At 43.3% G+C, this 17,910-nt stretch overlaps 1 protein-coding gene across 2 annotated transcripts in view; it reads left to right on the top strand.

Annotated features, from left to right (window-relative positions):
- Positions 1-738: 738 nt before the first annotated feature.
- The window catches only part of slc8a1b (solute carrier family 8 member 1b), an 84,071-nt gene continuing 66,899 nt past the window's right edge, over positions 739-17,910 (top strand). For both annotated transcript variants that reach the window (XM_060933241.1, XM_060933242.1), the window contains exons 1-2: positions 739-889; positions 2,332-4,187. In XM_060933241.1, the coding sequence (XP_060789224.1) occupies positions 2,374-4,187 (1,814 nt within the window). In that variant the 5' untranslated portion in view covers positions 739-889; positions 2,332-2,373. The remainder of the gene's footprint in view (positions 890-2,331; positions 4,188-17,910) is intronic.

The following is a 17,910-nucleotide window of genomic DNA, read 5'->3' as shown; positions in this document are numbered from 1 at the left end:
ACCCCACACTGGCTCATGTGGACCCGACACTGACTCATGTGGACCCTACATTGACTCATGTGGCCTCTTTGTGGACCCCACACTGACTCATATGGACCCTGCACTGACTCATGTGGACCCTGCACTGACTCATGTGGCCTCTTTGTGGACCCCACACTGGTTTATGTGGACCCTACACTGACTTGCGTGGACTGTTTTTGGACCCAATACTGACTCATGTGGACCTTATCTGGTCCCTTTGGGGAAACCCTTAAACGTTCTCTCCACTGACTTACAGCAGAATGTTTCTAAAGGAACCTTCAAAGAACCTTTTTTTCTCACAGTGTAAAGGCTGTATGTTTATTTCTGTCTGAAATCAGCAAATCACACTTTTACAGAATTCTCAAAGGTTCTTGAAGGTTGTGTCCATGCTGACTGAGAACCAGTCCCCCTTCCTGTTATTTTTGTTCCTCTTCTTGTTGTTCTTCTTTATCGTTATTTTTTCCTTCTTTGGACATATTTCGGGTTCTGATTGGAAAGAGGGATGAGTGGAGATTGGCACTGAGCCACGGTGCATCATATCAGAGAGCAGGGGAGAAAAAAGAGGAGGAGAGAGAGAGAGAGAGAGAGAGAGAGAGAGAGAGAGTCACTCACACAGAGGAAAAGAATGAGGAAGAACTCGCTCTTCCACTCCGGCACGTTTCTGTCTCTCTCGGCTCTGATCTGTGATGTGATCTGATGTGTGGATGTGAAACCGGGAGCAGCGACTCTGAGCTGAGCTGAGCTGAGCTGCGGGTTTCTTATCGCGCCTCCATCCGCAGTATAAAAGCCGCGAACCGAATGCGAGCTCGTGCAGTGCGGCACCGACCACGCGCGCTCCGTCTCCCTGCGGCTCCCTCCGCGTCCCAAGGTAAGCAGCTCCGCCACCGGGCAGCAGCTCCGCCACCGGGCAGCAGCTCCGCCACCGGGCAGCAGCTCCGCCACCGGGCAGCAGCTCCGCCACCGGGCACCTCGCGCTCCACTTCACCCGGGATCCGACCGCATCTCCATCCCACTCACGGTTTTGTTTGAAATGCCGCCGTTTCTTTCGGGGCTTAAAGGGAAAAGAGAGAGAGGGAGAGAGAGAGAACGGGAAAGCGCGAGCTTTCAATTCCATTCGGTTGCAACGAACAGCTGCACGTTTAACGGGAAACATTTTGCGCACGCGCTTTATATTATTATTATTATTATTATTATTATTATTATTATTATTATTATTATTTGCACAGCTTTAGCGCGTCTGAATTCAGTGTGCCGCATTCTCGCCTTTTTTATTTTCTTATTGATTTTTGAGGAATGTCAGTGGCGATGCGCGACACCGCGCGCGCTGGACGCTGCAGATGCGGCCCCGGGAGCTCGCGCATGCAGCAGCAGCAGCACAGACATCACAGCGAGCCGCTTTAACGGACCCGGAGCGCATCCGGGGATTTTACTGATATTACTAATTAATTAATTTCGTTGTGCATCCGTGCACGCGCACTGTATCTGTGTGTGTGTGTGTGTGTGTGTGTGTTGCACGCTGGAGATCATCAAAGATGCAAATATGTAATTTAAAATATATATATATATATATATATATATATATATATATATATATATATATATATATATATATATATATAAATTAGACGCCAAAATAGGAAATAAGCACAACTTCTCTTGGAGTAGATTTGTGGGATGTTAATGTCGCTGTGGAAACAAACAAATAAATAAATAAATAGCTCTGGGACAGGCTTATCTATCTTACACGAGGATCATGTCGATTTTTTTTCCTGTATCACCAAACGCACATCTGATTCAATCCTTTTGTTTATTTGTTTATTTATTGATATATTCAAACCGTAATCTTATGCACTAAGAGTGAAAGCGTCTACTGGGTTAATTTTTTTTTTATTTCATTTGCTGTTATTTGAAATTTGAAGCACCTGTAATATGATAGACAATGATATTATGAGATAAGGCTGTATGTGTGTTGCCTGAAGGCACATATCAGAGGCATTTCCCAGTCACTGCTCTTCTGTCCCAGTGCTGGCGGTCTCACACCGCTGTCCCGGGACAGACTCTGCATCCAGTTGGAACACGGCGAATCCGTTTGGTCATAAAATATTCAAAAATAATTAATCGCACAAGCCCTTCGGAGTTATTCACAGCAGACATGCTGCGTTCACAGCGTACTGTACATCGGTCCTCATTGAGCTGTGCCCTCTCCACCACTGCAGCACTGCTTCATTGCTTTAATGCACCTCTTTAAACCATATTCCTTCCCTTCCCTGCACTCATTCATTTCCCTCCCTTGTTCTCACCATTCCGCAGGTTTCCGAAGCAGCAGACGGTTCATTTTTCACCCGTGGCAGAATGATGAGGCGTTCAGAGCTTTCCTCATTCCTCTCCACGGGGCTCCAGTGTCTTGCGGTAGTGGCAGCTTTGCTCTGCAACATCCATCACGTGACAGCAGAAAAGGTTCCAGACCACAGCTCAAACCATTCCAACAAATCAGGGACCTGTGCGGGTTCAGTCGGGTGCAACCCTGGAGTGATTCTCCCAGTGTGGGAGCCCCCAAACCCCTCTTTTGGGGACAAGGTGGCACGAGCCACAGTGTACTTCGTGGCTTTGGTTTACATGTTCCTCGGAGTTTCCATCGTTGCAGATCGTTTCATGGCATCCATCGAGGTGATCACCTCTCAGGAGAAAGAGATCACCATTAAGAAACCCAATGGAGAAACGACCACCACCACTGTACGCATCTGGAACGAAACAGTGTCCAATCTTACCCTCATGGCCTTGGGCTCCTCTGCTCCAGAGATTTTGCTTTCTGTCATTGAAGTTTGTGGTCATAACTTTGACGCCGGTGCCCTTGGACCTGCCACCATTGTTGGAAGTGCGGCCTTTAACATGTTCGTGATTATCGGAATCTGTGTCTACGTGGTTCCTGATGGGGAACATCGCAAGGTGAAGCACCTTCGAGTCTTCTTTGTTACTGCTGCCTGGAGCATTTTTGCATATCTTTGGCTCTATTTGATTCTGGCTGTTATCTCTCCTGGTGTTGTACAAGTTTGGGAAGGCCTCCTCACGCTTTTCTTCTTCCCCATCTGTGTCGTCTTTGCCTGGATTGCTGATCGTCGTCTCCTCTTCTACAAATATGTCTACAAACGCTACAGAACTGGCAAACATCGTGGGATGATCATCGAGAGCGAAGGAGATCGTCCTCTTCCATCCAAAGTGGACATTGAAATGGACGGGAAGATGCTCAACTCCCATGCTGTGGATTTTCTGGATGGAACTTTGACCCTGGACCTGGATGACAAAGATCTTGATGAAGAGGAGGCCAGGCGTGACATGGCGAAGATCTTGAAGGAGTTGAAGCAGAAGCATCCAGACAAAGAAGTGGAGCAGCTGATTGAGCTCGCTAATTATCAAGTTCTCAGCCAACAGCAAAAAAGTCGGGCGTTCTATCGATGCCAGGCAACACGGCTGATGACTGGTGCGGGGAATATTTTAAAGAAACATGCAGCAGATCAAGCGCGAAAAGCAGTTAGCATGCATGAGGTGCGCAGTGACATTGGTGAAAACGATCCCATTTCCAAGATCTATTTTGATCCTGGATCTTATCAATGCCTGGAAAACTGTGGAACCGTAGCGGTCAACGTGGTACGCCGTGGTGGAGATCTCAACCAAATAGTTTCGGTTGAATTTCGCACAGAAGACGGGACAGCCAATGCAGGCTCGGACTACGAATTCACTGAAGGCACAGTGGTGTTCAAGCCGGGCGAGACTCAAAAAGAGATCCGCGTTGGTATCATCGACGATGACATCTTTGAGGAAGATGAGAACTTCCACATCCACCTTAGCAATGTTCGCATTGTTCACGAAAGCGACGAGGCAGAGAATGCTGAAGCCAATCACATGGACATGATCGCGACCCTCGGCATTCCTTCGACCGCCACGGTCACTATATTTGATGATGACCACGCTGGAATCTTCACCTTCGAAGAGCCCGTGACACACGTGAGCGAAAGTGTCGGTGTGATGGAGGTGAAGGTTCTCCGAACGTCAGGAGCTCGAGGTGTGGTTATGGTTCCCTACAAGACCATAGAGGGCACGGCGAAAGGAGGAAGCGAGGATTTCGAGGACACCCACGGCATGCTCGAGTTCCAAAATGATGAAATCTTGTAAGTCACTCTTAATCTTTAGTTGAATTTCTGGATTGTTGTGTTCAGTGACAGAGCATCTGTGAAGTTCTGAACTTTGGCTGAAAACGACCTCTGAGCCTAAAAATGTTCAAACTTGGCTCATGAAAAAAAATGCCGGTCTCAGTGAAAAACTCCGTCTTATTCCCGCCATCTCATATTTACAGGATCCAATATCATGTGAATGTTCATTGGGTAAAATTTCAATGATGAAGGCCCGGCTTAACCAGACATCCGCTCACGTTCCAAAAACAACACGAGGATTAAAATTGGCTTCGACGAATAGAATTCCAGCAGCAGAACTTTCACTGGTGCTCTGTCACTTTGGGAGCCATGCACTGCTGAGTTCTGGGTGAATGTTTGCACGTTGGATGCTGAATGTCTGCCCTCGTGTCATCACAGTGTTGCTGAAAGATTGGTCATGGAAGATGAGGAAGATCTCATCCTCTACCTCTTTCTAACGTTTCTTCTTTCATGTATCTGTCCATCCTCTGGCTGTTTTCTCTCTGCTGCTGAGCCTCAGAGTCTGGTTTAAACGTGTGTCGAATGTTAAAGAATGTCGAAAGTATCATGAGAGAATGTGATGGTTCCATCTGTTTTGCGTATCAGTCTGGTCACTGACTGAGTGGATCAGAGATTTGGAAATTTTGGTAACTCTTTGAGACCAAATGAGGATGTTTTTGTGTGAAAAGTCTGTCCTGATGGATGGATGAAATGGAGGCGTGGATTTATTCTCAGTTGTTTGTAGGTTTCGACATGATGCTAGCCACAGCATGACCTTTTCACCGGTATAATAGCCACGCCTTTACAGGTTGTGTTGTGTTCTCTGTTTGCATTTCCTGACAATACGATCAGATTTCACGTACACCTCAATGCTTTCTTACATGTTCCCGTCTCACCAGAGCATGACGATTCAATTCATTAAAAATAAGAGATTAATCTGATTATGATTAAGGCTATCAATAAAATAATTTGAATTGGTTATGTTTTGTTTCACAGTGGTGCTCTACACACTCCCCGGCCACTTTAATAGGAACGTGTTGTTGATTCTAAGATCCCTGTTCTTGGCTGCAGGAGTGGAACCCAATGTGTTCTTCTGCTGTTGCATGCTGAGATGCTTTTCTGCTCACCACGGCTGTAAAGAGTGATTATATGAGTTACTATATCCTTCCTGGCAACAAAGCTCGAGCCAATCTGTCCATTTCCTTCTGACCCTCTCTTATCAACAAGGCGTTTGTTTCCACCCACAGAACTGTCGCTCACTCACTCAGTGTTTTTTGTTTTCTGCACCATTCTGTGTAAACTCTAGAGACTGTTGTGTGTGAAAACCCCAGGAGATCAGCAGCTTCTGAAATACTCAAACCAGTCCATCTGGATCAAACCAACACCCAGACCACAGTGAGAGAAAGTCACACTGTGAGATCACAGTGTTTCCCGTTCTGATGTTTGAACATTGTGAACATTAACTGAAGCTCCTGATTTGTATCTGTGGGATTTGATGCATCGTGCTGCTGCCGTGTGATTGGCTGATTAGAGAACGGCAAAAAACAGCAGGTGTGTTCCTAATAAAGTGGCCAGTGAGTGTACATTAGCATGTTTGACTCACGCCACAGTAAAACTCCGCACACTCCTGCAGTTACTAGGGACAGCTACAGCAGCCAGAGAACAAATGGGATCTGAACTGCACATGTGCACATGAATTAGACTCACTGCTGCGGTTGAGCTCCAGTGGAAACAGTGAGGTTTATAAACGAGTTCATTTCATGTTCTTAATGTGCACTGAATTAGGATTATATTTACACTAAATAATGTCACTGTTCCTTCAGGCTCTTCAGAGCAACGAGCTTAAAGTGCTCAATGAGCTTGGGATGTGAAGAAGATGAAGTTCAGTAAAAGTAAAGTAAAGTAAAAACACACTCTTTGGCACTTTAGAGGAATAAAAACTCGTCTCTGTCCATTCACTTTTAACCCTTTCATGCACACTGTCCTCACTTTAAATTATTTACCAATGAAAGGACTTTATATCTATACTGTATGTACAGTCCTGTAAAGAAATGCTGTCGACCAAAAATGGCCTAAAAATAATGAAATGAAATGTTTCAACATAAAAAATACTATAAACGGTAAGCAGTGAGCCATAATAAATGAAACAAAGTCAGTATTCGGTGTGAGACGACCCTTCGCTTTAAAAAATATATATATCCGTCTGAGGTCCAGTGAGGTCAGTTTTATGTGGAAATGATCTGTAGGTTTTCCTGAGCATCTTACAGAACCAGCCACAGTTCTTCTGGACACTTTGACTGTCACACTCACTTCTTCATTTTACACCAAAACCCAGCAGCCTTCATTATGCTTTCTTTTTTAATCTGAAAAGTGCGCTCTTATGGAATATGCTGCTCAGATACAAACTTTTTTTTCTGCAACATTTAATTTTGTGCTTGAAAATGAATGTTTGTACTCTAATATGTTTTTGTATTGACTCGATAATGTAGAAATCATAAAATGGAAATCAATAACAAAGTTTGTACTTTTTTTTAAGTAAAGCTACGTTTGGAGACAGCACGGCAAATCAAACTTTTTTTTTGTAACAAAACCAGGTAAGGAGGGCATTATTCAGTTTATACAGTACCTTGTGGATGTTCTAAATCATTAAACATAACTATAAATGCATTAAAAAATGTATGATACGTCATTCTTTAATAAGTAAAAAATTCTAATAAAACACTGCAAACTTCAGGGCTTGCTGTTATCAGAAACTAATCACCTTCAGGTTGGGAGATGGAACTCCACTTCGTGTCACGTCATCATGTAACAACACACATATTATCACTTCACTAATCAGACTAAAAAGTGTAAATGAAATAAAAAAGGGATAAAGTGAAACAGTTGATCTGGTACAGAAGCTGTTTAGAAAGCTAGAATGTCTGAGGGTTTGTTTGTTTGTTTGCTGCTGAAATCCTTCACCGTTTCTGCATCGTTGCTGCCGTCTGCACTGCAGTGCTGTGATTACTGAACACAATTCCTTTATCCACGTTATAATTTCCATCCAATCGTCTCTTGTCCTGATTCCTGGGACTGTGTAAGACAAGTGTAGCGACGGAGCAAACGTGAGCCGTGTGTTTTACGGGAGATTCGAAGCAGATGTTGAGGGTCAGACTTTCCGGGGCCTGTTGGCCCACTGCATATTTTCCATGGTGCAGTGCTGTGAGTGCCGTTAAGTGGATTTTAATAACACTCCTTTAATGAAATGATGGAGGGACAGAAGGACTCAGTGATGATGGCGAGGAAAAGCGTTCTGCAGCCGTCGCAGCGACTCTGGAACTCCACTTTCTTTAAAAAAAAAAAAAACAACTCCAATGTGATGTATTTGGATATTAAACAATTCCGGAGCATATAATTACAACATTATCTCATGTTTCTGGAATATGAATTCGGAGCACAGGCGGAATATGTGATACAACCTCACATTACCATCAGTCCTGCCTCTCAGACCTGTAAAAGCATTCAAGAGTTCTGTCGATTTATTGTTAATTATTTATTTTTATTCCTTTCCTCTTCTTGGAGAAAAAAAATGTGGATTTTTGTTAAAGAGCAGAAAAATCCCCAACTCAATCCTATTAGGCTGTTCAACATCACAGATGTGGCAGATGTGTAGATAAAACAAGTGCACATTCATCTTTTCATGACACGTCCTTGACTTTTTCCACTGTGCACCATTTTATTCACCGACTTGTTGCCTTTTGTACACATGCTGATGATCCTGAGGTCAGATTGAGCTCTTTATGGGGTTTTTTTGTTTGTTTGTTTGTTTGTTTGTTTTTAGAAAGGGCGACAGATTTATGGAGCAGGTTGGAGATTGGTTGGAAGTCTGATCTAAATAAGCCTGGGGTTCAATATCTCAGCATTATATTTAACAGTTATTCTCCAAAATCGAGTCGTACATGAGCGGATAGGCGACAAGGTGCATAGCACTGAGTTGTCTATAAGTCATGTATGATGAGATTGAGTGAAATAACTGTTTTATTCTATCCACATTCACTGGATTTTGAGAAACAGAGCATTTTTTTTTTTTTTGCAAATTTGGCTCCACTTTGCCTGTGACCCTGTAGAACAGGATAAGTGGCTACAGATAATGGATGGATGGATGCAAATTTGATAAATAAAAACTTTATACAAAACGTCTGACAAAATCATGAATGCTTAGAATGTAAACAAACTGGCGAAATGACAGGAGCAATTTGTGAAAAATGCGCTAATAATAATTCTTGAAAAATAAAAAAAGTTCTTACCATCAAATACTTTTATTCTATATTTTGTTGCTTTTGTTTTTGTATTTTTTTATTGTATGGGGTTTTGTTTTTGAGTAGAGTTTTTATTTCATCCTCAGTTGGTTCAGCAACACGTGCCGCCATTTTGTTTTTTTCTACTCACCGTATATGAGCTGATAACCTAGTAGTAGAGTAGCCAATCAGAGCATGCGATTGCTCATATCAAGTGAATGTGGATTGAATAAAAAATGATGGAAGCTTATCTAACTGAACACAAGATCAGTAAGAAAGAATAAAAAGAAGTGAGGTAGAAAATAAATAAATAAATAAATAAATATGAATACAGGGATGCAGAATGATACACACACACATAGGATAGGTAAAAAACAGAAGTGTGATTTTTTTTTGAAAGCGCGAGGAGACTCAGGTTATTGCGTAATGTACATGGTGAATGTACTTCCTCAAGCAATAATACAATAAAGCGGTGACTTTACAGAGTGAATCCTGACTGAGTGAATGCAGGAAGCGCATCAGATGGACGGATCTGAGTGCAGAGAGGGCAGGGATTATACAACCGTATCACTGCAGGTACAACAGACCCGCGAGATCGATCTTCTCCACGTTGTGAAAGACCTGAGGAATGAATGTCCTCACACTCTGATGCTACAGCTATCATGAACAGGACAGGACAGAGGCAGAAGTTTCTGATCAGTTTCTCCGACTATATAAAAAAGCGATAAAGAAAGAGAGCGCCAGAACATCTTTAGGAACATGCCAGAAAATCTCGGTCTCAGTAGTGAACATGGACTTCCTGTAGTGTGTAAGTAAGTGCAGGTGCTTCTGTGCTTTATTCTGGTGTGTTTACATTTTTCTGGATGTTTCTGCTGATGTTAATGCTGATTACGTTCGTGACGTCGTTGGTGTTTGGCGCTGAAACTGAAGCAGACTGAAACACTGAAACTGTCCTCACACATGTTCACGTAAAAAAAAAAAAGAAAGGCATGAAATGAGGACCTGTGGAATCTGAGTTCGGAAGCAAGCCAATGCTAATTGAACCACAGCTATTGGCTCATGTTACTGTGATTGACAGGGGAGTGGGAATATGCCCCGCCCACCCGACTCCTGATGATGGATGATGACAGGTGTGGTAGGAAGATGATCTGTTCCAGGCGAGCTAATAATCTCAACCTACTAAAGCAACTCACACTGACTTGACTTTCTTATCTACATCAAAAAAACGTTTTATCATTTTATTCCATTACACTTTAGATCAAATAATCTTTTATTTTTTTAAATAAAATAAACTCCTCTTGGATGCTAATGTTGATTGTATATATTTGAGTGTTTGAGTCAAATTTGTTAACACGCCCCTAAAACCACATCATTGTGTAAAACTTATTTGGAGGTGGGGCTATGTATGACCTCAGTGTGTGATGTCACAACACAGACTCTATGGTGGAGTAAACCAATTACATCTGATATGCAAATTATTTTGAGATAACAAGGCAGCATTTGGAAAGTTTTAGCTACAGAACGTAGCTGTCTTGTGACCAAACTAATACTTGTGATGTACAGCATCATGGTTGCCATGGTAACATGTTGTGCTATTGTCATTGTAACCTTGTCATTGTGACAGATTTATCTGCTGATCAGTAAAAGTGAAAATTAAATTGATGTAAATCGAGACTTGATGGTTAACAAGCCAGCTAGCCATTATTAATCTTCATGTCATGAATATTTATAGATAATAATTTGCATTTTTAATGAGATTAAAGGTGTGGAGATGTCACTGTGCAGGTTGTGTTTGTAGTCCAGCTGTAGATGAGCTGTCCTTTCAACCCAGGGATTGTAAAGCTCATGTGATGAGATCATATTGTCTGATTTAGAGCAATCAGAGCTGGAAGGCAGTGATTAGAACCGGACATACCTGTTCTAGACCCACACCTACACAGTGAGGACAAAAGAGAACCAGGTGTACATTTCCTCTCTTACGCTATTGTTCAATATTATATAACAGATTCTACTTCCGAGCCACTGAATTCTGGATTCCGATTGTGGTGTTGGTTAATTTTCAGCAGCTCTGGCAGGAATGCAGGAGGTTATGCTCAGGATCATTTTAAAGATGTAAATAGACGCAAAAAAAATTTAAACAAGGTTATGGAGATTAAAGTGATTTGCTGTTTGAAGCAAAGATTTAAGGGAAATGTTTTTGGTGAGATTTTATAATTTGTTGTAACAAATTTATGTTATTTGTTAATTGTATTCCAAAACTACAGAAGGAAATGTCTGACATGAAACAACATGGAATAGCAACACTTAGGTTAACTAACTAACTAACTAACTAACTAACTAACTAACTAACTAACTAACTAACTAACTAACTAACTAACTAATAATCAATCAACTAATTAATTAATTAACTAATGAGCAATCACAGATCAACAGTGTTAATATATGAAAATGATGATACTCATTTTCCATGTGGAGTGTGAGTCCAGCATGAGGTGTGGGGTGAGATGTGTGGGGTGAGATGTGTGGAGTGTGAGGTGTGTGGAGTGGAGTGTGTATGTAGTGTGAGGAGTATATGTAGTGTGAGGTGTGTGTAGAGTATGTCCAGTGTGAGTAGTGTGTGTAGTGTGTGATGTGTGAGGAATGTGAAGTGTGAGGAGTGTGAGGTGTGAGGAGTGTGAGGCATCTGTGGAATGGGTGAGGAGTGTTTGTAGAGTGTGTGTGTGTGTGTGTGTGTGTGTGTGTGTGTGTGTGTGTGTGTGTGTGTGTGTGTGTAGTGTGTGTAGTGAGGAGTGTGTAGTGTGCGGAGTGAGGAGTGTGTGTAGTGTGCAGAGTGAGTAGTGAGTAGTGTGTAGTGTGCGGAGTGTGTAGTGTGCGGAGTGTGTAGTGTGCGGAGTGTATAGTGTGTGGAGTGTGTAGTGTGCAGAATGTGTAGTGAGGAGTGTGTAGTGTGCAGAGTGTGTAGTGAGGAGTGTGTAGTGTGCAGAGTGTGTAGTGAGGAGTGTGTATTGAGGAGTGTGTAGTGTGCAGACTGTATAGTGTGAGGAGTGTGCAGAGTGTGTAGTGAGGAGTGTGTAGTGTGCGGAGTGTTTAGTGTGCAGAGTGAGTAGTGAGGAGTGTGTAGTGTGCGGAGTGTGTAGTGTACGTAGTGTGCAGAGTGCATAGTGTGCAGAGTGTGTAGTGAGGAGTGTGTAGTGAGGAGTGTGTAGTGTGCAGAGTGCAGAGTGTGCGGAGTGTGTAGTGTGCAGAGTGTGTAGTGAGGAGTGTGTAGTGTGCAGAGTAAGTAGTGAGGAGTGTGTAGTGTGTAGTGTGCAGAGTGTGTAGTGAGGAGTGTGTAGTGTGCAGAGTAAGTAGTGAGGAGTGTGTAGTGTGCAGAGTGTGTAGTGAGGAGTGTGTAGTATGCAGAGTAAGTAGTGAGGAGTGTGTAGTGTGCAGAGTGTGTAGTGAGGAGTGTGTAGTGTGCAGAGTAAGTAGTGAGGAGTGTGTAGTGTGCAGAGTGTGTAGTGAGGAGTGTGTAGTGTGCAGAGTGTGTAGTGAGGAGTGTGTATTGAGGAGTGTGTAGTGTGCAGACTGTATAGTGTGAGGAGTGTGCAGAGTGTGTAGTGAGGAGTGTGTAGTGTGCGGAGTGTTTAGTGTGCAGAGTGAGTAGTGAGGAGTGTGTAGTGTGCGGAGTGTGTAGTGTACGTAGTGTGCAGAGTGCATAGTGTGCAGAGTGTGTAGTGAGGAGTGTGTAGTGAGGAGTGTGTAGTGTGCAGAGTGCAGAGTGTACGGAGTGTGTAGTGTGCAGAGTGTGTACTGAGGAGTGTGTAGTGTGCAGAGTAAGTAGTGAGGAGTGTGTAGTGTGTAGTGTGCAGAGTGTGTAGTGAGGAGTGTGTAGTGTGCAGAGTAAGTAGTGAGGAGTGTGTAGTGTGCAGAGTGTGTAGTGAGGAGTGTGTAGTATGCAGAGTAAGTAGTGAGGAGTGTGTAGTGTGCAGAGTGTGTAGTGAGGAGTGTGTAGTGTGCAGAGTAAGTAGTGAGGAGTGTGTAGTGTGCAGAGTGTGTAGTGAGGAGTGTGTAGTGTGCAGAGTGTGTAGTGTGCAGAGTGTGTAGTGAGGAGTGTGTAGTGTGCAGAGTGAGTAGTGAGGAGTGTGCAGAGTGTGTAGTGAGGAGTGTGTAGTGAGGAGTGTGTAGTGTGCAGAGTGTGTAGTGTGCAGAGTGTGTAGTGAGGAGTGTGTAGTGTGCAGAGTGAGTAGTGAGGAGTGTGCAGAGTGTGTAGTGAGGAGTGTGTAGTGAGGAGTGTGTAGTGTGCAGAGTGTGTAGTGAGGAGTGTGTAGTGAGGAGTGTGTAGTGTGCAGAGTGTGTAGTGTGCAGAGTGTGTAGTGAGGAGTGTGTAGTGTGCAGAGTGTGTAGTGAGGAGTGTGTAGTGTGCAGAGTGTGTAGTGAGGAGTGTGTAGTGTGCAGAGTGTGTAGTGAGGAGTGTGTAGTGTGCAGAGTGTGTAGTGAGGAGTGTGTAGTGTGCAGAGTGTGTAGTGAGGAGTGTGTAGTGTGCAGAGTGAGTAGTGAGGAGTGTGTAGTGTGCAGAGTGTGTAGTGTGCGGAGTGTGTAGTGTGAGGAGTGAGGAGTGTGCGGAGTGTGTAGTGTGCGGAGTGAGGAGTGTGTAGTGTGCGGAGTGAGGAGTGTGTAGTGTGCGGAGTGAGGAGTGTGTAGTGTGCAGAGTGTGTAGTGAGGAGTGTGTAGTGTGCGGAGTGAGGAGTGTGTAGTGTGCAGAGTGTGTAGTGAGGAGTGTGTAGTGTGCGGAGTGAGGAGTGTGTAGTGTGCGGAGTGAGGAGTGTGTAGTGTGTGGAGTGAGGAGTGTGTAGTGTGCAGAGTGTGTAGTGAGGCGTGTGTAGTGTGCGGAGTGAGGAGTGTGTAGTGTGCGGAGTAAGGAGTGTGTAGTGTGCAGAGTGTGTAGTGAGGAGTGTGTAGTGTGCGGAGTGAGGAGTGTGCGGAGTGTGTAGTGTGCGGAGTGAGGAGTGTGTAGTGTGAGGAGTGTGCGGAATGTGTAGTGAGGAGTGTTGCTCCGCCCTTGAGCCCAGTGCAGGTGCAGGAAGGACAGATTGCTCTAAATGAAGGAAGAGAGGAGAAAGGGAGAGAAGAGAAAAGAGGGAATGAGAAAATAGCTGATCTACATTGAGGAGCCCGAGGCGTCTCCACCCTCAGTACAACCACAGCAAAGTCACGGAAAGTTTCTCAACTCTCTTACTCTGTTTCTCACTGAACACACACACACAGCTTCCTCCTTCAATCAGCTGTGAGCGGGGAGTCTCATTCTGTCTCTCACACACACACACACACACACACACACACACACACACACACACACACACAGTGACAGATGAATGAGTGTGTGTGTGTGTGTCTTGCAACCTCGTTCCTTTTTGAAGCCATCAGCAAAATTGCCAGAAGCACTTTGACAATCCTCAGCACTGTGTGTGTGTGTGTGTGTGTGTGTGTGTGTGTGTGTGTGTGTGTGTGTGTGTGTGAGAGGAGGCAACCATCTGCACTGTCATTACATGAGACAACCATCAGACGCTATGCTCCCTCAGGATGGTCACTGAAAAGAGAAAGAAATAATTGTCTCACGAAAAGAGAGGGGGGAAAGCATGTATCACTGAGATGAGTCTCTCTCTCTCTATCTCTCTGTCTGTCTCTTCCCATCTTTTTCTCTCCCTTTCTCCTTGTCTCTCTCTCTGTCTGTTTCTCTTTCTCCTATCTGTTTCTTGCTCATTTACTGTCTGCCTGTCTCTCTCTCCATCTGTCTTTCTCTCTGTTTCTCCATCTATCTGTCTCCCTCTCTGTCTCTCTCCACACCTATTCTCTCTCTCTCTCTCTCTCTCTCTCTCTCTCTCTCTCTCTCGTTCTCATTCTCTCTCTGTCCCACACCTTATTAATAGCTGTAGTTTAATTAGCTCTGGCCTCCAAACACAGATTCAACAGGTCCTCATTTAGCGTCTTGGCTTTTCTGACCTCCGTGTGAGAGAAAACTGTTTCAGTGTTTAGTCTGCTTCAGTGTTTCAGTGTTTAGTCTATTTGTGTTTAGTCTGTTTCAGTGCTTAGTCTATTTCAGTGTTTCAGTGTTTAGTCTGTTTGTGTTTAGTCTGTGTCAGTGTGTCAGTGTTTAGTATGTTTGTGTTTAGTCTGTTTCAGTTTAGTCTGTTTGTGTTTAGTCTGTTTCAGTGTTTCAGTGTTTAGTCTGTTTGCGTTTAGTCTGCTTCAGTGTTTCAGTGTTTAGTATATTTCAGTGTTTAGTCTATTTCAGTGTTTCAGTTTTTAGTCTATTTCAGTGTTTAGTCTGCTTCAATGTTTCAGTGTTTAGTCTGTGTTTAGTCTGTTTCAGTGTTTCAGTATTTAGTCTATTTCAGTGTTTAGTCTGTGTCAGTGTTTAGTCTGTGTCAGTGTTTCAGTATTTATTCTGTTTGTGTTTAGTCTATTTCAATGTTTCAGTATTTAGTCTATTTCAGTGTTTAGTGTGCTTCAGTGTTTCAGTGTTTAGTCTGTTTGTGTTTAGTTTGTTTCAGTGTTTAGTCTATTTCAGTGTTTCAGTATTTGGTCTATTTCAGTGTTTAGTCTGTTTCAGTGTTTCAGTATTTAGTATGTTTCAGTGTTTCAGTGTTTAGTCTGTTTCAGTCTTTAGTCTATTTCAGTGTTTAGTCTGTTCAGTGTTTAGTCTATGTCGGTGTTTAGTCTGTTTCAGTGTTTAGTCTATTTCAGTGTTTCCATGTTTCAGTGTTTCGTCTGTGTCAGTGTTTAGTCTGCTTCAGTGTTTCGTCTGTGTCAGTGTTTCGGTGTTTAGTCTGTTTCAGTTTCAGCATTAAACACCAGCACTGTAACGTGTGTAAACCATTAAAATCACTCCACACTCCACCAAAAATCTCATTACACTCCAGGATAAAGCACAGAAGGACCTGCACTTACACACTACAGGAAATGTACACTTTACAAATTTAATTAATCTGCAAATTTTACTCTCAACATGCCCCGCCCCTTCTTCCGATAACCCTCTCTTACATGACCGACGTTTACATAACAAGCCTCCTAATGAGACAAAATGATTTTTTTTGGCACACAGCTCTAATTTTGCTGTAAACCCAGGACCCTGACAGCCCCGTCTCCACTGTGAAGCATGGTGGTGGGAGCATCACGCTGAGATCCACTCTTGCCCTCTTGGTTGGATTCAAGTTGGACGGTGTCCTTCAAGTAGAGTCGCTGTTGTGTCGTATTTGTTCCATTTTTTTAATAACCAATTTTGAATTGTGCTTTGTAGGAAGTTCAGATTGTGGGATAGTTTTAATAATCAAACCCGTGATTGATACTTTTCCTGTCCTGCTAAATTAGCGTTCACCCACTCGCTTTCTGTTTGTTCGCTCAGTTTGTTTTAGTTTAATTATAAACCATGTGTCATTTTGTCAACTTAAAACACCTTTTAATAAGACCTCAGTGGGTGGGGTGAGTGATATCAGCATTGTAATTGGTGGGGGTGGAGCTTACACAGTCTTTACACAAACTAAACCCCACCCACATTCCACTGAAAAGGAAGGAAATTGTGTTGTCACTAATTATTCAGCATCAACATTAACCTCATTAGAAACTAATGGATAAAAGTATTTATAGCTTTTATAAACACTTTCAGTTTTTTAAAAAATGAAGATTTGGAAATTTACAATAAAATATAATGTTTGGTTTTTTTTTTAAATGACATCACACCGAACCGACTGTGTTAGATTTCAGTAGTGGACTTAAGTGTGTGTGTGTGTGTGTGTGTGTGTGTGTGTGAGGATGTACGGTAAGAACAGGAAGCCACAGGGATTGAGCCACACAGAATGTGTGTGTGTGTGTGTGTGTGTGTGTGTGTGTGTGTGTGTGTGTGTGTGTGTGTTTATTAGTAACTGCAGTCAGTAAACTAGTCAATGATTATTTGATTTCAGTCCCTCTGCCGTGGGGGTGAGAGTAATCTCCAGCAAAAGCTTTGAGTGTAACCCGAGAGAGAGAGAGAAAGAGAGAGAGAGAGCGTCCTTTTCCATTGAGCTTGAGTAACACAGATAGTTTTCAACACCTTGCTTGACTGCCCCCACACGCCCCCCTCCCCACACACACGTGCCCTTTGCCAGTTGCACAGAGGTCATTTTGAAGCAATAAGGAAAATGTCCACCCCATTCAGATGTTGTGTGTGTGTGTGTGTGTGTGTGTGTGTGTGTGTGTGTGTGTGTGTGTGTGTCTGAAAGGAACATGCTGCCTGTACGTAGAGTCATCGCTAGGCAACAGACATGATGGAGTGGTTATGCTTATATAGGGCAGAGAGAGAGAGAGAGAGAGAGAGAGAGGGAGAGTCCCAGAGGTGAAGATACCTGAATTAGAGAGAGTTCAGAACCAGTACACCTGCTGACACACACACACACACACACACACACAGAAATGTAGAAAGGCTGCACTCCGATGCTCAAAAAACAACGATACTCAATGCGATTTAAATGAACTCAGTGAATCGATTCACACTCATGAACAAATCGGATCAGTTCAAACTGCTTCTTTGAGGTGAATCAGGTGAATCAATTCTCAAGAACACACAAATCAGCTAAGAACTTTTTTAAGTGAACCAAGCAAGTTGACTCACAAGCACCAAACAAATTAGTTCTGACTGCAGAGTTGAATTCTGGATAAAATGTTCTATTTCTGCTGCTGTTGGAGTTTGGAGATGTTTCGCTCACACACACACACACACACACACACCGTGTATCCTGTGTGTAAACGTTTTGCCGAGATAAAACGCGTCCCGCATTTTATGATTCTGGAGATCGCCCAAACAAGTGAGCAACAATAACACGTGGCCACTGTGGGGCGTGTTTGAGCTACTTTTAACTAAAACAAGTCGGTGTGGGCAAACATGGTGGACTCGGATCTCCCTCCAGCAGAAAAGAAAAGGAAAGCCTGCCTAGTGAGTGCAACTGCAAGATAGAGCAAGGTCAGAGGCCGTGTCATTTTTCTGGACAGATAACTAAATAATTCTAGCTAGCACTTAGCTATTTTAGCCTTAGAATGCATGGGTTCGACTCCACGGTAGTGAGTATGGGGTTACACGCTGAAAGAAACAAGAACACAAAAGCAGGAACAAAGAAAAGATATAAATATTTGTCTTTTGTTTCACGGATCGATTCACAAATGTCAACCGCAAATTACATCCCTGTGACTCAGAACTCTCCGAGATCGATGCAGAGTCACAGTGTTTTCTTGGTGGCGTCGCCATCTTGGTGTGACGCAGTTCCATAGTTATGCTAATTAGTTAAAGCTCCTCCCTCGTGTTCGGCTGTTTCCTGTTTCCGGAGGGCCGTACTGTTTACCTCAAGAGATCCCAAAATGGAGAAAAGCAACCCTCAGGACATCAAAATGATCACAGCTCATCCACATGATATTGT

This window comes from Neoarius graeffei, chromosome 11, assembly GCF_027579695.1.
Source record: "Neoarius graeffei isolate fNeoGra1 chromosome 11, fNeoGra1.pri, whole genome shotgun sequence".
Classification (NCBI taxonomy): domain Eukaryota; kingdom Metazoa; phylum Chordata; class Actinopteri; order Siluriformes; family Ariidae; genus Neoarius; species Neoarius graeffei.
Note: the sequence above shows the minus strand (reverse complement) of the source record. Positions and strands in the feature narration are given on the sequence as shown.